Raw genomic sequence first — 19,251 nt, 5'->3', positions numbered from 1 at the left:
TAGTAAGTCAGTGATGATATCTGACACTAATAAGCTTGTCAGACTATGAAACCAATAGATGGCGCTATTGAGTTATGAACAGCGCCCTCTATTGGTTTCATAGTCTTCTGACAAGAATATTAGACTTGTCATAAGACTGTAAAACCAATAGAGGCTGTTGTTCATAGCGCCCTCTATTGGTTTTCATAGTCTTATGACAGCTGAAAAACGAGGCAGATTCTGCTCATTTGCATGTCTTTCCCATAAGCCCATGTTTATGCAAATGAGTTTTTACATGACAAAACTGTATAAAAAGGTTATTGAATATTATGTTAGGACAATCAGAAAACTTTTTGTCGCCCAAATGATATTGATCTAGGTGTGCAGGTTCACCTAAGCCATCCAACAGATGCAAAATAACTTTAAAGAGAACCTTTCACTAGAATAAAACATCTAAACTAAGTATACAGACATGTAGAGCAGCACCAAGGGATCCTCCTGCACTTACTATTATCCCTGGGCGCTGCTCTATTCTCCCGTTATAGCCTCCGGTATCTTCATAGTTAGGCTCCACCCAGTGGAACCTGCCGGGGTCTCCTTCTCCCATGCTGTAGCGCTGGCCAATTGCAGCGCTCAGCTCATAGCCTGAGAGAAAAAAAGCCTCTCAGGCTATGAGCTGAGCGCTGTGATTGACCAGCGCTACAGCATGGGAGAATGAGATGCCGGCAGGTTCCCCTGGGTGGAGCCTAACTATGAGCGGTGCCCGGGGATAACAGTAAGTGCAGGGGGATCCCTGGGCACCGCTCTACATATCTGTATAGTTAGTTTAGAATTTTTTATTCTAGTGAAAGGTCCTCTTTAAAGTTAACTAGTTCTCAGTCAGATGAGAGCTGGTTTGCAATATCTTATAGTGCACAAGGCTGCCATTGTAAGGTGCGCTGACTGTTATCTGTCTCATGGATAGCTTGGGCACATACCTGGCTTTTGGCATATAGCCTTTGTGTGGTTGCCTATTGTATATAATAGTAATGTAAAACATGATAATTTCATACCATTTAGATAGGGTTACCATCAATTTTTTACTTTTTTTTTATAAAACAAACACCCATGGGTGCCTATTTGTCACCCATTGGCTTCCATTATACTCTGGTGCTTGGCTGAATTTCAGTAAAGAGATCTAACTGGACAAAGCGGAGAGCTATCTAAAGTGTACAGCCACCTTAAATGAAGAGAAGATGCGCCACCATAGTTGCTGGGCCTCGGCCTGGTCATACAGCTGGCTACCATGTGAGCTAAGCAGTACAAATCTTTCTGTGGCATTCATGCATATGGGGTATTTGGAAATGGCTTTTGGTTGAATGAGCATTTGATATCTAAAATCTATGGCCATCTTAACGCAAATCTGAGCTGTTATGCCTGCAACCTATGGACCTGTCTATGTCACTGTGCACACTTTCATGATGCGAAACAGATACGGTTTGCATGGCGGGAAGGAAAGATACCAGGAACCCTTTATGTGCCCAGCTGCTTTCCCTGCCATTCACTTTCAAGCAAAGTACCTGCCCTGAAATTGAGATGACCCTACACAGGAAGCATGACGCTCTGGCCACAGCATTTAGTCACAACTAGCTAGGTATGCTCATGAGGGGAAAGTGGCGTGTGACCATTTTTGAAGCCAAGTTCAATACATTTGACTCAATCGGTGAGAATATAGTTTACAGTTCCGAAGATCCGCAGCAGAGGCTTAAACGTGCTGCAATCAGAACACAAGCCTGTTCCTCAAAAGGCTTCTGGGAAACATTTTCCCCTCCGCTGTCACTCAACCGATAATTAATTGTAGTTCTTGACACCAGTGAGGACTAGAGAGATCTCCAATGCTCGGCGCTTAACCCCAGGGAGCAGTGGAAAGGACGGCGCTACATCTCTCCTGACGTACACCCTTCTCCAGCATGACTGGTAATTTCACAAGGTTTCTCAACTCTTCTCTCTCATAAAGATGTTTTCATTGGCAACCCTGGAGGACTCGGAGGCTGACGTCAGTAAAGGAGGATCAAACGCCGAGCAGGGGTGAGATGTAAGAAGAATGAGAGGCTATAACGAGATGGGGGAGGGGGCCCAGAAAAACACAATCTAATGAAAGAGGTGGTAATAGAGGAAAATGATATTGCAGCTATGACAGTGCTACAGGAGGATGAAGATGTGGGACAGAGCAGGTGGAGCAGATCCTCAGAACATTAAAAAGGTAGGAAGGGAATCCCATGATAGGAAAAAACTGGATGAGAGACGTGCGTAGGTGGGAGGAAGAGCACAGGACTTCTTGTGTACTAGACTACAAAAGATAGGGGTGGGGGGCATCATCAGAACCCATCATTCTCTTAGGGAAAGTGCTTACCTATTAGAGAATTGAGAGAAGAGTAAGAACTGACTCGTCTCATCTTGTCAATGGTCTCGAAAGACAAAATGTACTCCTCGTTGTCTGGGCTCCCCAGGGTGCTACTGGCGCTGCTGCTGGTGCTGAGATTCCCAGGAGAGAAAGCTACAGGTGCTCCCCCTAAAAGCAGAAATTCCTCACTATTAATTAACTGTATGTAGGCGGCTATACAAGAAAGCATGCAATGGAGAAGGCGGTCAGGAGACCCAAGACTCCACCAGAAAAAAAAAAAACAACTGGTGCAAAAAGTCCCATAGGGCACAGTCTTGCGGCCATCTTACCTTCTTCAGTCAGACTGAGGTTTTGTAAAGACTTGTTTAAGTTTCGAGGGGTCGTCACTGCCCGGATGTTCCCATAGGAACTGACAGATCTCAAGCGAGGGGTGCTGGGAGCTTCGCGCACAGGAGTCAGGTTACCTGCCTCTGAAAACATCAGGACAGCGATCTGTAGTATCTTACAATGTACTGAAGAATACTCCAGCGGATATTTCAGAAGTTAAAGGTGGGTGTCCGTGAGCTCACTTTGAAAGAACACCTCAATGATAAGCAAACCAGGGACCCCTGTCGATCAGCTGTTTGAGAAGCCACCGGTGCTTGTAGTAGCGCCGCGGCCTTCTCTCTGAAAACCAAGCACAGCTCCGTACATTGTATAGCGGCTGTGCTTGGTATCGCAGCTCAGCCCCATTCACTTCAATGAGCTGCACCTAGGCCACATGACCGATGAAAGTGACATCACACGGCCTAGGAAAAGCTGGAGAAGGCCGCGGTGCTACTGTGAGCGCCAATGCCTTCTCAAACAGCCGATTGGTTAGGGGTCTTGAGTGTCGGACCCCCACTAATCAGTCACTCACCCGTGGCAGCAGGAGAGGGTAGGTGGTAATTCTTCTCCTCCTCTATGAACTGAAGAGCGACTGTGCAGAAATTGCTTTCATATTGTACAACTAAGTGACTGAGAGCGACAACCAGCTCCTGTGAGAGAGAGCAGGACACACGTGAAGCGCTGACATGGTTATATCCCCAGAGTTAGGGTCGCTTCGCACTTCTGTGTATGACAGAGGTATACATTGGGAGGATTGCTGAGCCATTCTTCCCGTCAAATGACTGAACCTCCAACAGACGTGTGAACACAGCCTTATCCTCATGGACAACACGCTTTCCCAGCATGAGAAGAGACACCTACCTTGCGGACCATTGCGCTGCCATCATTGATGAGCTGTGCCAACATCATGGCCACATTGTGATCAATTGTTGTGGAGTGATCCGTCCTCTCCGCAGAGTTCCCCACAAAGGTCCCAAGAGCGAAGACTGCAGAACAGCGAACCTGAGTATTAAACAGTATGTAAGTGACCGCCCCCCAACTGACGGATGAATTACGTGTAAGGCCCCATGCACCTGACTGTCCACAAAATATGGATCCTGGCGCCATGTGCATGTTGCCATTTTCTTTTTCCCCTTCAATAGAAATGTCCTATCCTGGACAAGAATAGGACATGTTCTATCTTTTGTGTGGGAGGACGGATCGGACATCTCGTGCAGCTTGTTGCGCGATACGTTGCCGTGTAGCTGAGCCCCAATTCACACAGCATGGAGTGCTGCTCCTCCCTTACCTCAGGTATAGAGTCAGACAGGAGGCTGTAAAGCTTCTCATGGGCGCTATCTCTCACGCCACACCAGCGCGCAGAGTCAAAGTTCTGCCAGATTCGGCCCAGGCAGATAGCAACCCACTGACGGAGCAGCGGGTGCGGGTCATTAAGTTGTTCGAGGCAGATGGCAATCAAGTTTCCTTGTAGACAGGCTTCCTGTAACAGGGGAGATATAAAGCCATACTGAGGAGCGCGGTTTTACAGGACAGGCATGACAGGTTTAAGGAGACGTTTATGATGTTTTTATCAATAAGCGATGTCTGCACCACCGGATTCATTACCCTGGTAGATGTTCCTCACAATGGTGCTTGGTTTTAATGTGAAATTCCGATATCGCCGTCACCTGATCAACGGCCCATAATCACGTCCTCAACGCCCATTACACTGCAGTCACAGTGAACATAATAACGTTCTACTCATTTAAAGGAGCTGCCTGCTTTAAAGCTGATAACAGGTGGCCCATGTGCTGAGAAGAACTGTGGAGGAACCTAAAAGAAAGTGTTCAGTTCGTCTGCAGCGCCACCACAGGGGAAATGAAGCATTACACTGGACTGTGTTTTGTAAACCGCATGGACAAGTTGGATTGGTTTTTTATTTTATTTATTTTTTTAGTTACCACCTAAAATATGAGGGTCTTGAGCAATGACCTAAAGCAGCCCCTTAAAGAGAACACGCCCTTTAAGAGCTCCACATACTGTACCTGTTAGTAAAATCTCTTGATAAGAGACAGATGTCTATATAAGTTACATCAGCACCTATGACGGGTCCCTGGCACTAGGGTTTCAAGATACGTCACGGTATAAGGCACTATGGTACATTTATGCTGGGTGCTATCACTTCACTATACAAATTAAAGGGATATTCCCATCTGGGCATTTACAGCATACTGATCGCATATGGCATAAATGTGCGATAGAGGCAGGTCCCACCCTCTGTGTCCCAATCCTAGAACAGGGCCCCAATGTGGCCCACCGCTATGAGATATCCTTAAAAAAACTGGACCAGCTGGGAATTACCCTTTAAATAATCCAATAATAAAAGCTTCATCACTGCATGAAGTTTGGTAACATTAACCCTGCACAGTTTCCACGATCTCTGCTTGCTGTCAGTGACTGAGGACATTTTCGTTTAAATCCAGACCTATTAATGGGACTTTGCTACAACCCTGTCTATTCAAAGTTTCAGTCTGTGATGGGAGGTAGCGCTGCGGTTTGTGGGCATATCGCTTCTGGGCGCAGCGTGTGGACAGCAGCTGTTTAGAGCGATGGTGGGTGTGCGCTCGGGATTTAGCTTCATTCAAAGGAGCTAGGCCGTGAGCGGGTCATCGGCATCCAAACTGCGCTGGTTTCTGCTGTGGTATATGCAAAAGGGCCCTAAGATGTGAAAAGTATTTGGTTTTTATTTCAGCCTCTGAACATATATAGGAATGCTGCTATTTACTGACAGCAAGACGAGATCTTAAAAAAGTGAAGACTCAAGAACATAAAGGATGCTTTCTGCCTGGTAGCGATACAGATGTCTGGAAGCTGCTCACCTCCCGACTACTGAAATGTTAACCAGCCCTGTGTTGGGATGAATGACCTATGCTACAATAAAGGAAGGCTGAAACCATGTGTGACTGAGCATCTCCTCAATCCAGAACGTAATGCAAGAAATTACCTGCCCGGTGGTGTAGTTATTCACTATCACAGCCAGAATGAATGCGGTCATTGTGCGGTGCTCAGCCTGTCAGCAAAAATAAAAGAATATAAGAGGACATCTGCAAAAAGTCTCTGTAAATACATCACACTGCATATCTTTAGTTATACCCCAGAGCTGCACTTACTATTCTGCTGGTGGAGTCACTGTGTACATACATTACTTATCCTGTACTGATCCTGAGTTACATCCTGTATTATACTCCAGAGCTGCACTCACTATTCTGCTGGTGCAGTCACTGTGTACATACATTTCTTATCCTGTACTGATCCTGAGTTACATCCTGTATTATACTCCAGAGCTGCACTCACTATTCTGCTGGTGCAGTCACTGTGTACGTTACATTATATTACTTATCCTGTACTGATCCTGAGTTACATCCTGTATTATACTCCAGAGCTGCACTCACTATTCTGCTGGTGGAGTCACTGTGTACATACATTACTTATCCTGTACTGATCCTGAGTTACATCCTGTATTATACTCCAGAGCTGCACTCACTATTCTGCTGGTGCAGTCACTGTGTACGTTACATTACTTATCCTGTACTGATCCTGAGTTACATCCTGTATTATACTCCAGAGCTGCACTCACTATTCTGCTGGTGGAGTCACTGTGTACATACATTATATTACTTATTCTGTACTGATCCTGAGTTACATCCTGTATTATACTCCAGAGCTGCACTCACTATTCTGCAGCTTTCTAAACTGAAATCTCACAGCATTTCCTGCTTGTTCAATGTCTGCACAGTGCTTACTGTGATGATTCGTATTCTAGGAAGTGGATTCTTTATACCAGTATTTGTCCTCTATGTTATAGGAGCTCAGCCAAAATGTTAGGAGTGCGTCTGACAAGAAGCTTGCTGACTGTTTCCAGTAACAAACCAGCAGAACAGTGATTGAAGTATAATCCAGACATGAAATCAGGACCAGTACCAGATAAATAATATATTTCAAAGCTACTCAACTTTTCACCTTCATCATTCTGCACAGCAGTGTTCAAAGGTGGACCCTCGCTGTGAATACAGCGTCATACACTGCAGTAACGATATGCGGACTCCATACTGCAGTATATACCTACATTCCTGACTACACAGGTTCTAGCATCAGTCATACGTTTTAGCAGTAAACTTACCAGAATTCTGCCCCTTAGTGGTCAGCTGAGCATGAAGAGCAATCTTTCATAAAGGGGTATTCTCATTATTTAAAGGAGTTGTCCTATTGTCGGGATAGGTCATCAATATCTGATCAGCTGGGGTCCGACAGCCAGAACCCCACAGATCAGCTGTTTGAAGAGGAAGCGGTGCTCCATGTAAGCACTGCTTCCTCTTCATTACACTGGCTGTCGTCTCAGAAGTGCAGTGTACTGACAAGTACTCGCTCCATTCAAGTGAATGGAGAGCGTGGCTGTAATTACTACGCCACACTGGAGACGAGACGTATGTAATGACGAGGAAGCAGCGCTTGCATGGGGTGCCATCTCCTCGTCTCACATCTGATCGGCAGGGGTGCCATGTGTCGGACCCCCGCTGATAGATCATCAATATTAATGGCTAGACAACCCCTTTAAAGTTATCCCCTATCCACAGGACAGGAGATAACTATTACATCAGTGGGGGTCCTACTGCTGGGACCCCAACCGATCACGAGAACATGGGTCCCATACGGCCCGTGGAGCCCCCCAAAATGAACGAAGCGGTCGGGCATGAGCGCAGCTGCTTCATTAATTTCTGTGGAAGATCCAGAGATAACCAAGAAATGAATGGAACAGCTGCGTGCATGCCCGACTGACTGCTCCGTTCATTTCGAGGGCCCTTGTTCTTGTTTTTAGTGGGGGTCCCAGTGTTAGAACTGCCAAAAATCTAATAGTTATGCCCTATCCTGTGGATAGGGGAAAACTTTATATAACCGGAAGTCTTCATACTATCTACTATATATGCTAGAAATTCTGAGAACGTCAGGTGACAACCAATATGACCGGCAATTTAGCCGTCATAAGGGTGGCCACCCAGCTTTCCCATAGGCAGATTTGATGCTCGGGCCTCTGGGAAAGCTGGATGACATCCCCTGTTGGAGGTCTAATAATGGTCTTAGATGTCACCAAGTGTCACTGCTAACTAGTGATGCAGCAATACCCGAGCGGGGGATGAGTAACTGGCCGATTTGCTAGTTTAGGAATGCTGGGTGATGAAGTGATGATCATATCCAGAATCACCTAGCTGTCCCAAAAACAGATGTAGAGAACCATGCGAGCTGACGTTAAATTGGTAGCTAGTAAAATATATTGAATGGTGGTCTTACCGGCATGTAGGGGTCTGCCAAAACTGAGAGAAAATATTTGTGCCCGTTATCTTTCACCAAGTCTGCTTGACAAGACTAGGGGTGGAAAAAACAGAGCAATGTGTTAGAAACGTGTTCGCACGCGGCTGCCGTCCCAGACACGTCTGCCACCTGGATCTTCTCTATCTGAAGACCAAGGCTGCCTACGGAGGAGTCTTAGTGCCCCATCTGTGCCTCTAATCTCAGGAAACCAGTACTTACACTGTCCACCGCCAGGATCTTAGCCCAGATGAACACCAGCAGCGGCCGCAGCTCGCGTGCCGAGCTCTGCAGAAGTTTCAGGACATAGGGGAAGATGCCAACCGACAGAGCCTGGAAAAGAAGAGTCCGGATTACTGTACCCTACTGGATCCGACACCAGGTACCCCAATATACCAAAGCCAGAGGGTGAAATAGCACCTTACTCCTAATGGGCTCAACTCACAGACTGCATTACAGGAAGAGCGTCAGCAAGTCGATCGGCTGATCACTCTCTGCCTAGTAATGAGAGGAACATCTATTTAACATATAAGGTTTAGGAGGGCGGGGGTGTGCAGCCATTAGGGCGACTGATACCCTAAAATAAACTGGAGGGCAGCGGATACCCCACAGCCCAGCAAGATATTGGGCTGCCTCATACGCCTTATGTTCGCTGTTATCAGCCACTTCAGGTCGGTCAGAGACGGACTGCAGTGTTCATCATCTGCAGCAGGGATCAGCGACCTTGGGCGCTCCAGCTGCTGTGACACTACAACGCTCAGCATGCAAACATGCTCGGCCGTTCTTATAACTCCCACAGAAGTGAATGAAGCATTCTGGGAGTTGTAGTTTCTGAACAGCTGGAGTGGCGGAGGTTGCTGATCTATAGGATCACTTAAATCCCTGTTGCTCCGATAACCAGTGCTGTATCTCCCGTGCCCGAGACCCCTTTACATATGCTATAATAATGCAGCACGGGTGGAGTGCGGGGGTGTTTGGATTTTGGGAGACATACCAGTATTTTTAGTTATGTGACTCAGATCTCCTGGACTCCCCACTATTCTAGAGGAATGTGTCATGAACAATTCAGTAGGAGGCAGAACAATGCGTCACACATCAGTGACGGGGAAATATTAGTATAATGCCGCCTCAAACACGTTTATGTATTATAGGGCAGCATTATCTCCACCATGGGGGAGCGCTATAGGGTTCGCTGCTGTGGTGCGGTCAGCAGAATCCAAACAGCTGACCCCATAGCTTTTTCTCGACTATGCTGGGAGAGCTGCTGCAGGGAATATGAATCCCTGCAGCTGCTCTCCCCTATTACCCACAATGGTGTAATACGATGTAATGCAGTCCCTGGGTCTGATTTTCAGTTCTTGTATAATATACCCAATGGATCTGGACCTCCTGTGCTTTATATCACCCTCCCCTGATAGGATACAGCTCATTATTACACAGTGCCTCCATGGCTCCAGTATAAACCTATACAACTACAGAGCGGTAAAGCACTCACCAGGCTTACCGCCCACGGCCCCAGGTCCAAGAATCTTCCCAGCAGGTCCAGGGCTCTGAGACGATGGACCTGACTTAGTAACACCTAGAAGACAAACCACCATTATCATACATAACAGGTCCAAGCAATTCCAGTGAGACACTGCTTTATTGCCCATAAAGGGCGATATTGTAGCAGTGACATTGTTGTCCACAGGGGGCAGTATTACAGCAGTCCATATAGCTTATGACAAGTGTCTACATGGAAGAGGACCATGACCTCATCAGCATTTGAAGCCCCCTGAAGGCAAAATGTCTATGTATGCAGTGATTTGGAAGGGGAGGAAATGTCACGTCATCGGTAGGAACATCTGCCATTCTGAAGTTTAGGAAAGTTGGGGGACAAACCCTCTTTAGTGCTGCAAATGAACCAGGAGGCACAGGATGAACAACAATGTAGGTCCAGTCCTGTCATGGTCTAAAAAATGTTGGACATAATAAAAAAAAAAGTCCAGATGAACCAGGAGGCATAGGATGGGCAGTTCTGTAGGTCCACTCCTGATTTAGAACTGTCATGGTCTAACAGATGTTGGATATAAAAAAAAAAAAAAAAAAAAAAAAGGAAAGCTGAACCAGAAAGCACAGGATGAGCAGAGCTGCAGGTCCATCATAGAATACTGCAGGTTATGGATTATACCTACACTTCTCCATTTTGGTTTTAGTGCTCTGGCTGTGTAAGTATTACAGCAGTTTGGGAATTATATTCATGAAGCACAGGGGGCACAGGATGAACACAGTTTTACATCCCACTCAGAGGGTGGTGTGCGGCAGCGATTATAAAGGTGGGAGGAGTGCTGTGGAAGGTGATGCGGCTGTTCCTTACAAGATGCCTGTGAATAATGATGTACCTAGCTGAAGGAGAGGTCCTCAGGGGCCCGAGGTCTGCAGCACAGACTCTGATCTTGGACCAGGAGATGCTGCTGCGCAGTCTCATGAGACTCTGGAATTGCAGATGAGCCCGTGTCCAAGAAAGCGCAGAGCATCTTCATTACCAAGACGTACAGCAGCACCCCCAGCTCCGTAATTTATTAGCCTGCAGCAGCTGGAGAAGTGCACGGTGAGAGAAGGGAGTGCTCTAGGCCAGGAGGGTGGCACCTGCCATGTCAGAAGCCGAAAAGGACGGAGTCTTATAGACATTGACAGGTTCTGGATTATCCCAATCCCCTTTTATAATAATTATGTCATTGGTACTGAAACCAATAGATTCCAATAATCCACCATGTCTGATAATCCAGAACTAGACCCCAGGACAAGTTGGAATTTCGAAACCACTGAGGATCTCTACGGCAACCCCCCCTTGTATCAGGTTAGGCTACTTTCCAATTAGCGTTTTTTGCGGAGCCGGCATGGATCTGCGAAAATGCTTCCGTTACAATACTACTACCGCATGCATTCGTCATGAACGGATCCGGTTGTATTATGTCTTATATAGTCATGACGGATCTGTCATGACACACACTGAAAGTCAATTGTGTCCGAGAAAACGGATCAGTCCCCATTGACTTACATTGAGAGTCATGATGAATCCGTCTTGCTCCGCACCACATCGCGGACAGAAAAACGCTGCTTGCAGCGTTATTCTGTCCGCGATGGGGACGCAACCAAACGGTGCATTCCTTTTCCTTAAGTTCAGTTTTGACCCCATTGACAATGAACGGGGACAAAACGGAAGAGTTTTCTTCTGCTACTGAGATCCTATAACGGATCTCTATAGCAGAATTTAAAACGCTAATGTGAAAGTAGCCTTATCTAACAGAGATTCATTCCCATAGATGCCGGATTAAAGGAATTGCTAGGAGTTGTTCCTCACCTGTAGGACGATGGGCAGCTGCTCCGGAGGGTTCCTGTTCTCCACCCCCATGGTCAACCAGACCTGAAACGCTGTCAGCTGCTCGGCAAAGAACGGGCTGTGCTGTAAGGGCAGAGGATGAGCGGAGAGTCACTACAGAGGCACTATAAAGAAGGGGGGGGGGGACGCTGCTCGCTGCCATTGTACCCCACTTACCCGGAATGCAGTCCCCTCCTCAATGATGGTGGGTAACTGGGAAAGACATATGTCTACGGCGAGATCCCACGCCTGCCTGTAGGGGGAACAATCAGCACGATGAAAAAGGTGACATAACGTAAAATGCTAAATCCATACCAGTCTCTTCCCCGTCATCACCCGCACCCCATAAGTAGTTAAGACGCTGCCTCTGGGGCGATGCAAAATTCCTGCAGCTTCCCTTCATTGGACAATATAACGTCCAAGATGGAGGCACCCTACTCAGAACTCTTCCAAAATGAAGTGCTCCCTAGCCTGTATGAGGATCCTGAACAGGGACCCCCTGTCTAACCCTACACTAGACATAAAAGGGTGGATCAGTTCAAATCGGAGTGTTCCTTTAAGAAACAAAAAAACGAGGGAGCTTTAAGATGGATGCAACGGGTCAATGACTCCTCGTCCTGGAAGCTGTACTATTTAATAAGCACGAAGATTATAGATCAATCAATATACCCGGCGGGCGAGGATGATCTTTTTATAGGCCGGGAGTTGTCATCTGACGTCTGATATATTTCTGTGTTCCTGGTGCTCAGGACAGATGAAAAATAATGTCCGATTCCTCTGGCGGAGAGAAATCGGCAAGTGATATGGCGGTCATGCCGGCCCAAGGCATTTGGTTGTCACCTTGTTATTAAGATGGTGCCCCCACCTGCTTCCCTGCAACACATACTACTGGGAAAGCTGGGTGACAACCGACACAGCCACCGTTACAAACTCGCACAAGGGGTTGTCAACCCCGCTAGCAGGCTTCTAAGTGAGACAGCGGACATCGCTGCTTTACCATTTACATACAGGAGTCTGAAAAAGCTGGGTGACAACCCCTTTAAAGGTTATAATGGCCTTAAGAGTTGTCACCCAGCTTTCCTAGAAAATAACAGAACAGCAAAATGTGGCTTAATGTGAAAATGCTGCTTAGTTTCCAAAAATCACTGGATGCCGAAAAACTGCAAATGATTGTACGCTGATCCTGCCTGGAGATGTAGCAGGGCTGAATTTGTCATCCAACTTTTTGGGGAGGTGCCACTTATGCCTGGCAATACCTATGAGACAGGATAATGCAGTAGGTTGTCCAAAAAAACACCACGTTACCGCATCTGACACACTCAGCTCTGCTACGTTTTAGGATAAGGCTACACAGCGACTTGCTGTGCGACTGCAAGTTGCATAAAAGTCGCCGGACACAAAAACACGATAATTTTAGAACTGTGATTTGGCTGCGAAAACACCGGAGAGTCACATGCAATTCCATTAAAGTCAATGGAGGAAAAGTTACGCACGACTTTCAACGTGCGACACAAAATTCTACATGTCTGGATTTTTTGCAACTGTCACGTTGCAGTGTGTCGCACTGGGACACCAATGACGAACACTGCGTGACATGTTGCTGTGTAGCCGCACCTTTACTCTTCCTGCCCTCTGAAATCCTCTGCACTGCTGCGAGTATTCTGTAGATCTAGTTACATAAAATTCAATTTAGTCAATCCAGCTCTGCTACATCCCCATATGACATATCTCAATGATACACGCAAAAAATAAGAAGCTTTGCCCTAATCTAGCAGGGAAGGGAAGCAGTTAAAGTGACATGAACTCCATTTCATTACTCCGGTGACCACTCGGAGCGATGCAGCGGGGACTGACCCAGGAGCGGCGTGCTGCCGTGTGATCGGCTCAGCTATTTAGGTCACTGCGCGCGCTCCAACAAGTCAAGGTCAGAGCGCTGAGCTCCGGAAAGGCAGTGAGTGACAGCGGATTGAGTTTCTCTTGCCAAGATTAAAGGTAAATCTCCTTTTAAGACTTCTAAGAAAAAATGATCAAAAATCAATGGAGCCGCGTCCAACTGATGGTAATCTGGAGCCAGATGATATTCTTCACTGAAATGCCCCCAAAATCGTTACCAGGACTGACAGGCCAGAAAGTGAGACATCAGCGTCCTCACGAGGACACAAGAGGAGAAGCGGAAGGTAGCACGTACAGCTCTGCTGTGCACGTCACCCGCCAGGACTTACCACATGGCGTGCATGTACGTAGGGGGCAACCTGGGGCTGCTCACAGGCGTGCAGTTATACGACCTCATTATCCTCTCGGCCAGTAGGAAGTTGCGGAACAGGCTGGCCACCAGGAGGTCTTGGCGGAACAACTTCTGGAACAAGTCTGAAGGTGCAAAGAAAAGATTTCTAGTTGTATCTGCAGTAGACAGCACCCCCTGCTTGTTCAGTGTCTGCACAGAACTTGTACTAATTTCACAGGTGGTAAAAGTATTCAGAATCTGTATGTCTGTGAATCGGATGTAGGAAATGTAAGAAAATGTTGACAGGGCCGAGGATTTTGTTGAGATTCCTGGGCCGAAATACGTGTCAAAAAAGGTTAATGTAATCTTCCAGACGTTTCTGAAGAATGGATCTGAAATCCGCATTGCAGAAAAAAACCAAAAAACAACATTCTCTGCGCAGAAAACTGCACAGTGAGTGCAGCTCTGGAGTATAATACAGTATATAACTCAGGATCAGTAAAGGATAAGTAATGTATGTACACAGTGACTGCACCAGCAGAATAGTGAGTGCAGCTCTGGAGTATAATACAGGATGTAACTCAGGATCAGTACAGGATAAGTAATGTATGTGCACAGTGACTCCACCAGCAGAATAGTGAGTGCAGCTCTGGAGGATAATACAGGATGTAACTCAGGATCAGTACAGGATAAGTAATGTATGTGCACAGTGACTCCACCAGCAGAATAGTGAGTGCAGCTCTGGAGTATAATACAGGATGTAACTCAGGATCAGTACAGGATAAGTAATGTATGTACACAGTGACTGCACCAGCAGAATAGCGAGTGCAGCTCTGGAGTATAATACAGGGTGTAACTCAGGATCAGTACAGGATAAGTAATGTAATGTATGTACACAGTGACTCCACCAGCAGAATAGTGAGTGCTGCTCTGGGGGATAATACAGGATGTAACTCAGGATCAGTACAGGAGTAGTAATGTATGTACACAGTGACTCCACCAGCAGAATAGTGAGTGCAGCTCTGGAGTATAATACAGGATGTAACTCAGGATCAGTACAGGATAAGTAATGTAATGTATGTACACAGTGACTGCACCAGCAGAATAGTGAGTGCAGCTCTGGGGTGTAATACAGGATGTAACTCAGGATCAGTACAGGATAAGTAATGTATGTACACAGTGACTGCACCAGCAGAATAGTGAGTGCAGCTCTGGGGGATAATACAGGATGTAACTCAGGATCAGTACAGGATAAGTAATGTAATGTATGTACACAGTGACTGCACCAGCAGAATAGTGAGTGCAGCTCTGGGGGATAATACAGGATGTAACTCAGGATCAGTACAGGATAAGTAATGTATGTATATATAAATGTGGATTGATATATTAGTCATGCACCTTCTTTATGTAAGAGATTCTATTTTTGCAGGTCTCTAAAATTCTCAGAGAAGATTAAATCAGCAAGGCTTTATGAGACACAACGTAGGAATCTGCCCCCATCCTCCACCATCATATTAAAAGCACAATTTTTCGTGTGTGAGTGAGTATGTGACATGTGCTGGGTAGCAGTAATGGAGTAAATGATCATAGCATAGCAGAAGTGAATGACAGTGTGATGGGATTGCGGGGATAAGCCTGCGTGCCCTTGAACTGCACAGAGTGCATTAGAGCCGAGCCACGTGTTATATGCAGCCTCCCTGGAATAACGGGGGGAACACACAGGGGGCTGCTGCAGCCATTTATGCGTCAGCAGGATGACGGCTGCTATCTTACCTCGTGGCAGCACGTTCCATGCTATAGTGTCAGTAATTGCTGTGAAGATCCAGTTCAGCTCACCAAGGGGCGTCCTCCTGTCATTCAAACGGCCAGGAATCCTGTAGAAGTCAAGAATGAGACGTAAGACATAGCAGGAAAATAAAATAATCACGTAGTAATGTGTCTGACAGATAACCGAGACACGTGGGCTTAGATGACCAAGACCGATGCAACAAGGTGACCACAATGTGCCCGCACTTATGTCCTCCCCGAATGGCAGCTCATATATCAGATCAGAATGCTCACAGCAGTGCAGAGTATTTTTTGAAAACAGCTGCAGTACAATCAACTTTGAACATCTTTTTTAGAGTATTAGTTATTTCAAGCGCCACTGCCTAAATGAGGGCGTAGACAGTAGAACACCCACAGCAGAGCAGATGATTTTAGAATACAGTAAAGCAAGAAGACGTAAAATAATGAAATCCATGATGATCCATTTCCAGGTATGAAATTCTGTGACCAGTAATACTGTAATATACCATAATGGGAGCTTAAAGGGAACCTGTCATGTGGATATTTGATTATAATCTAACTAATTATATACAATCATTAACTACTAAAAAGTACCTTAGATGTATTCACTTACTGGTGTGACAGATAGTTACCTCATAATATACACACAAAGATGCCGCATGCTAATGAGACGATTTGAGTCCAGCGTGATGTCAGTGAGTCCAGCGTTTTTTTTAATTCAGAGCTATAGCCACTCCCCTGCCCACCTGCTGCTAATTCATATGGAAAATAACTGTCAATCAGCAGCAGGTAGGCGGGAAGAGTCAGGAGCTCATGAATATTCATGACTCATCATTATCAGCTGACCCAGCATTTTGCTAAGAGAATCAGTCACTTATTTATGTTGCCCTTAGGTAGGACACCATAAAACTGGTGACAGGTTCCCTTTAAGAGTCCACTGCATATGAATGTCCTATTGAGTTCAATAGAAGCTATGTAAATCTATATTGAATGAGCTCCCCCTAGTGGTGGCTTCAAACAGGCCAGGATTTTATGACTGTGTGAAGGGGTGTTTCAGAAACAGGGCTCTCTGATCCCTATAAAAATATAATGGGAAATCAATCAGGACAACATTTTTGGATCTAACATTTGAGTGTGTCAGAAGGTGTGGAGTCGGGATTATGTTATCCAATATCAATCTTTGGGCTGCAGGTTGAGCAGTTTGAATGTTCCATTTACATCTTGCAGATTCCTCAGGAGGAGGAGGAGGAGGACGGGGACAACAAATATCAACTACATCTATTAAAGATGGTATCCCATGACTAATGTAAAAAATGAAGATCAGACATCATATAATACACAACAGTCTCTTTCTAACCAAGCTAGAACCAGCCCTGTACCTCACATGGCATTCTATTCCCCAGTCATTGCTCTGCTAGATTTATATCAAGCTGACAGGTCAAGGGGAGTGTCTTTTCTACAGCAGCTCAGGGGGCGTGTCTCAGCTCTCCCTATCACAGCTAAGGAGGCGTGTCTCAACTCTCCTCATCACAGCTCAGGGGGCGTGTCTCAGCTCTCCCTATCACAGCTCAGGAGGCGTGTCTCAGCTCTCCCCATCACAGCTCAGGAGGCAGATGAAGGATGCAACTGAGCATGTGCGGCCATCTCAGTGAGCAGGTCAAAGAAATAAGAAAAAGAATCAGCAGGTGGCGCTGTACAGATATATTTTATTGAATAACTCAGTGGATATAATACATTTTTAATTACAAGCAATTACAAAAGTATTCAGATCCATGTGCTGGTTTGAAAACTGTAGAATATTTTTCGTGGGACAAACCCTTTAAGTGCTATAACAGGGGGAAATGCAAATGAAATGCCCTCTTTACTGCTGCTCTACATGTTATCTATCGATTTCCATGGATGTCGGTGATGCTCCCAGCTGCACTTGCAGGGTATTATCTAAAGCAGAGACGCCTACAACCCAACACTGCTACATTTGTATGACATTTCTAAGACGGACAAGATCGTGCCCTGGTGTCTTCTCAGCACTCCACCACTAATGAACTGAACGTTGTCCACTAATGTAAGTTTCGGCTCTCAGTGGCTCTTGCAGTTCGAGCAGCAAGGGCCCCGGCTCTGATCCCCTGTGTCTCCCAGTAACCTTCCATTCTGTGCGCTTACTAAGTAATGCCGACAACATCTGGATGCTTCTGGAGCAATCCGCACCTCTGCCATATGTGTTCATTAATCTCATCATTAGGCTTGGATTTCAGTGACCTGTAGGTGGCGTCACGTCGTAACATAGTAACATAGTAACATAGTACATAAGGACGAAAAAAGACATTTGTCCATCCAGTTCGGCCTATTATCCTGCAAGTTGATGCGGAGGAAGGCAAAAAAGAAACCCTGTGAGCTAGAAGCCAATTTTCCCCACTTTAGGGGAATAAAAAATTCCTTCCCGACTCCAATCAGGCATCAGAATAACTCCCTGGATCAACGACCCCTCTCTAGTAGCTATAGCCTGTAATATTATTACACTCCAGAAATACATCCAGGCCCCTCTTGAATTCCTTTATTGTAGTCACCATCACCACCTCCTCAGACAGAGAGCTCCATAGTCTCACTGCTCTTACCGTAAAGAATCCTCTTCTATGTTTGTGTACAAACCTTCTTTCCTCCAAACGCAGAGGATGTCCCCTCGTCACAGTCACAGTCCTGGGGATAAATAGATGATGGGAGAGATCTCTGTACTGACCCCTGATATATTTATACATAGTAATTAGATCTCCCCTCAGTCGTCTTTTTTTCTAAAGTGAATAACCCTAATGTTGATAATCTTTCAGGGTACTGTAGTTGCCCCATTCCAGTTATTACTTTAGTTGCCCTCCACTGGACCTTCTCCAGCTCTGCTATGTCTGCCTTGTTCACAGGAGCCCAGAACTGTACACAGTACTCCATGTGTGGTCTGACTAATGATTTGTAAAGTGGTAGGACTATGTTCTTATCACGGGCATCTATGCCCCTTTTGATGCAACCCATTATCTTATTGGCCTTGGCAGCAGCTGCCTGACACTGGTTTTTGCAGCTTAGTTTGCCGTTTATTAAAATTCCTAGATCCTTTTCCATGTCAGTGTTACCCAGTGTTTTACCATTTAGTATGTACGGGTGACTTGCATTATTCCTTCCCATGTGCATAACTTTACATTTGTCAGTGTTAAACCTCATCTGCCACTTATCTGCCCAAGCCTCCAATCTATCCAGATCCCTCTGTAGTATTATACTGTCCTCTTCAGTGTAAATTACTTTACACAGTTTAGTGTCATCTGCGAAAATTGATACTTTACTATGCAAGCCTTCTACAAGATCATTAATAAATATATTGAAGAGAATAGGGCCCAATACTGACCCCTGAGGTACTCCACTAGTGACAGTGACCCAATCTGAGTGTGTACCGTTAATAACCACCCTCTGTTTTCTATCACTCAGCCAGTTACTTACCCACTTAGACGTTTTCTCCCAGTCCAAGCATTCTCATTTTATATACTAACCTTTTATGCGGTACAGTGTCAAATGCTTTGGAGAAGTCCAGATATACGACATCCATTGATTCGCCGCTGTCAAGTCTAGAACTTACCTCCTCATAGAAACTGATTAAATTAGTTTGACATGACCGATCCCTCACGAAGCCATGCTGATATGGCGTTATTTGCTTATTTCCGTTAAGATGCTCTAAGATAGCATCTCTCAGAAAACCTTCAAACAGTTTACCCACAACAGATGTTAAACTTACCAGCCTATAGTTTCCAGGCTCTGTTTTTGGCCCCTTTC

At 45.8% G+C, this 19,251-nt stretch overlaps 1 protein-coding gene and 1 long non-coding RNA gene across 2 annotated transcripts in view; one reads left to right on the top strand and one right to left on the bottom strand.

Annotated features, from left to right (window-relative positions):
- RPTOR (regulatory associated protein of MTOR complex 1) overlaps positions 1–19,251 on the bottom strand; it is a 294,108-nt gene that overhangs the window by 29,521 nt on the left and 245,336 nt on the right. Inside the window, exons 8-20 of the mRNA XM_040439078.1 lie at positions 15,430–15,530; positions 13,655–13,799; positions 11,610–11,685; positions 11,415–11,516; positions 9,567–9,650; positions 8,294–8,404; positions 8,054–8,128; positions 5,712–5,777; positions 4,017–4,208; positions 3,590–3,730; positions 3,261–3,378; positions 2,692–2,832; positions 2,372–2,530 (exon numbers count right to left, since the gene is read on the bottom strand). Of these exons, the coding sequence (XP_040295012.1) occupies positions 2,372–2,530; positions 2,692–2,832; positions 3,261–3,378; positions 3,590–3,730; positions 4,017–4,208; positions 5,712–5,777; positions 8,054–8,128; positions 8,294–8,404; positions 9,567–9,650; positions 11,415–11,516; positions 11,610–11,685; positions 13,655–13,799; positions 15,430–15,530 (1,511 nt within the window). The remainder of the gene's footprint in view (positions 1–2,371; positions 2,531–2,691; positions 2,833–3,260; positions 3,379–3,589; positions 3,731–4,016; positions 4,209–5,711; positions 5,778–8,053; positions 8,129–8,293; positions 8,405–9,566; positions 9,651–11,414; positions 11,517–11,609; positions 11,686–13,654; positions 13,800–15,429; positions 15,531–19,251) is intronic.
- The window catches only part of LOC121006142, a 978,004-nt gene that overhangs the window by 880,470 nt on the left and 78,283 nt on the right, over positions 1–19,251 (top strand). The window lies entirely within an intron of this gene.

This window comes from Bufo bufo, chromosome 6, assembly GCF_905171765.1.
Source record: "Bufo bufo chromosome 6, aBufBuf1.1, whole genome shotgun sequence".
Classification (NCBI taxonomy): domain Eukaryota; kingdom Metazoa; phylum Chordata; class Amphibia; order Anura; family Bufonidae; genus Bufo; species Bufo bufo.
Note: the sequence above shows the minus strand (reverse complement) of the source record. Positions and strands in the feature narration are given on the sequence as shown.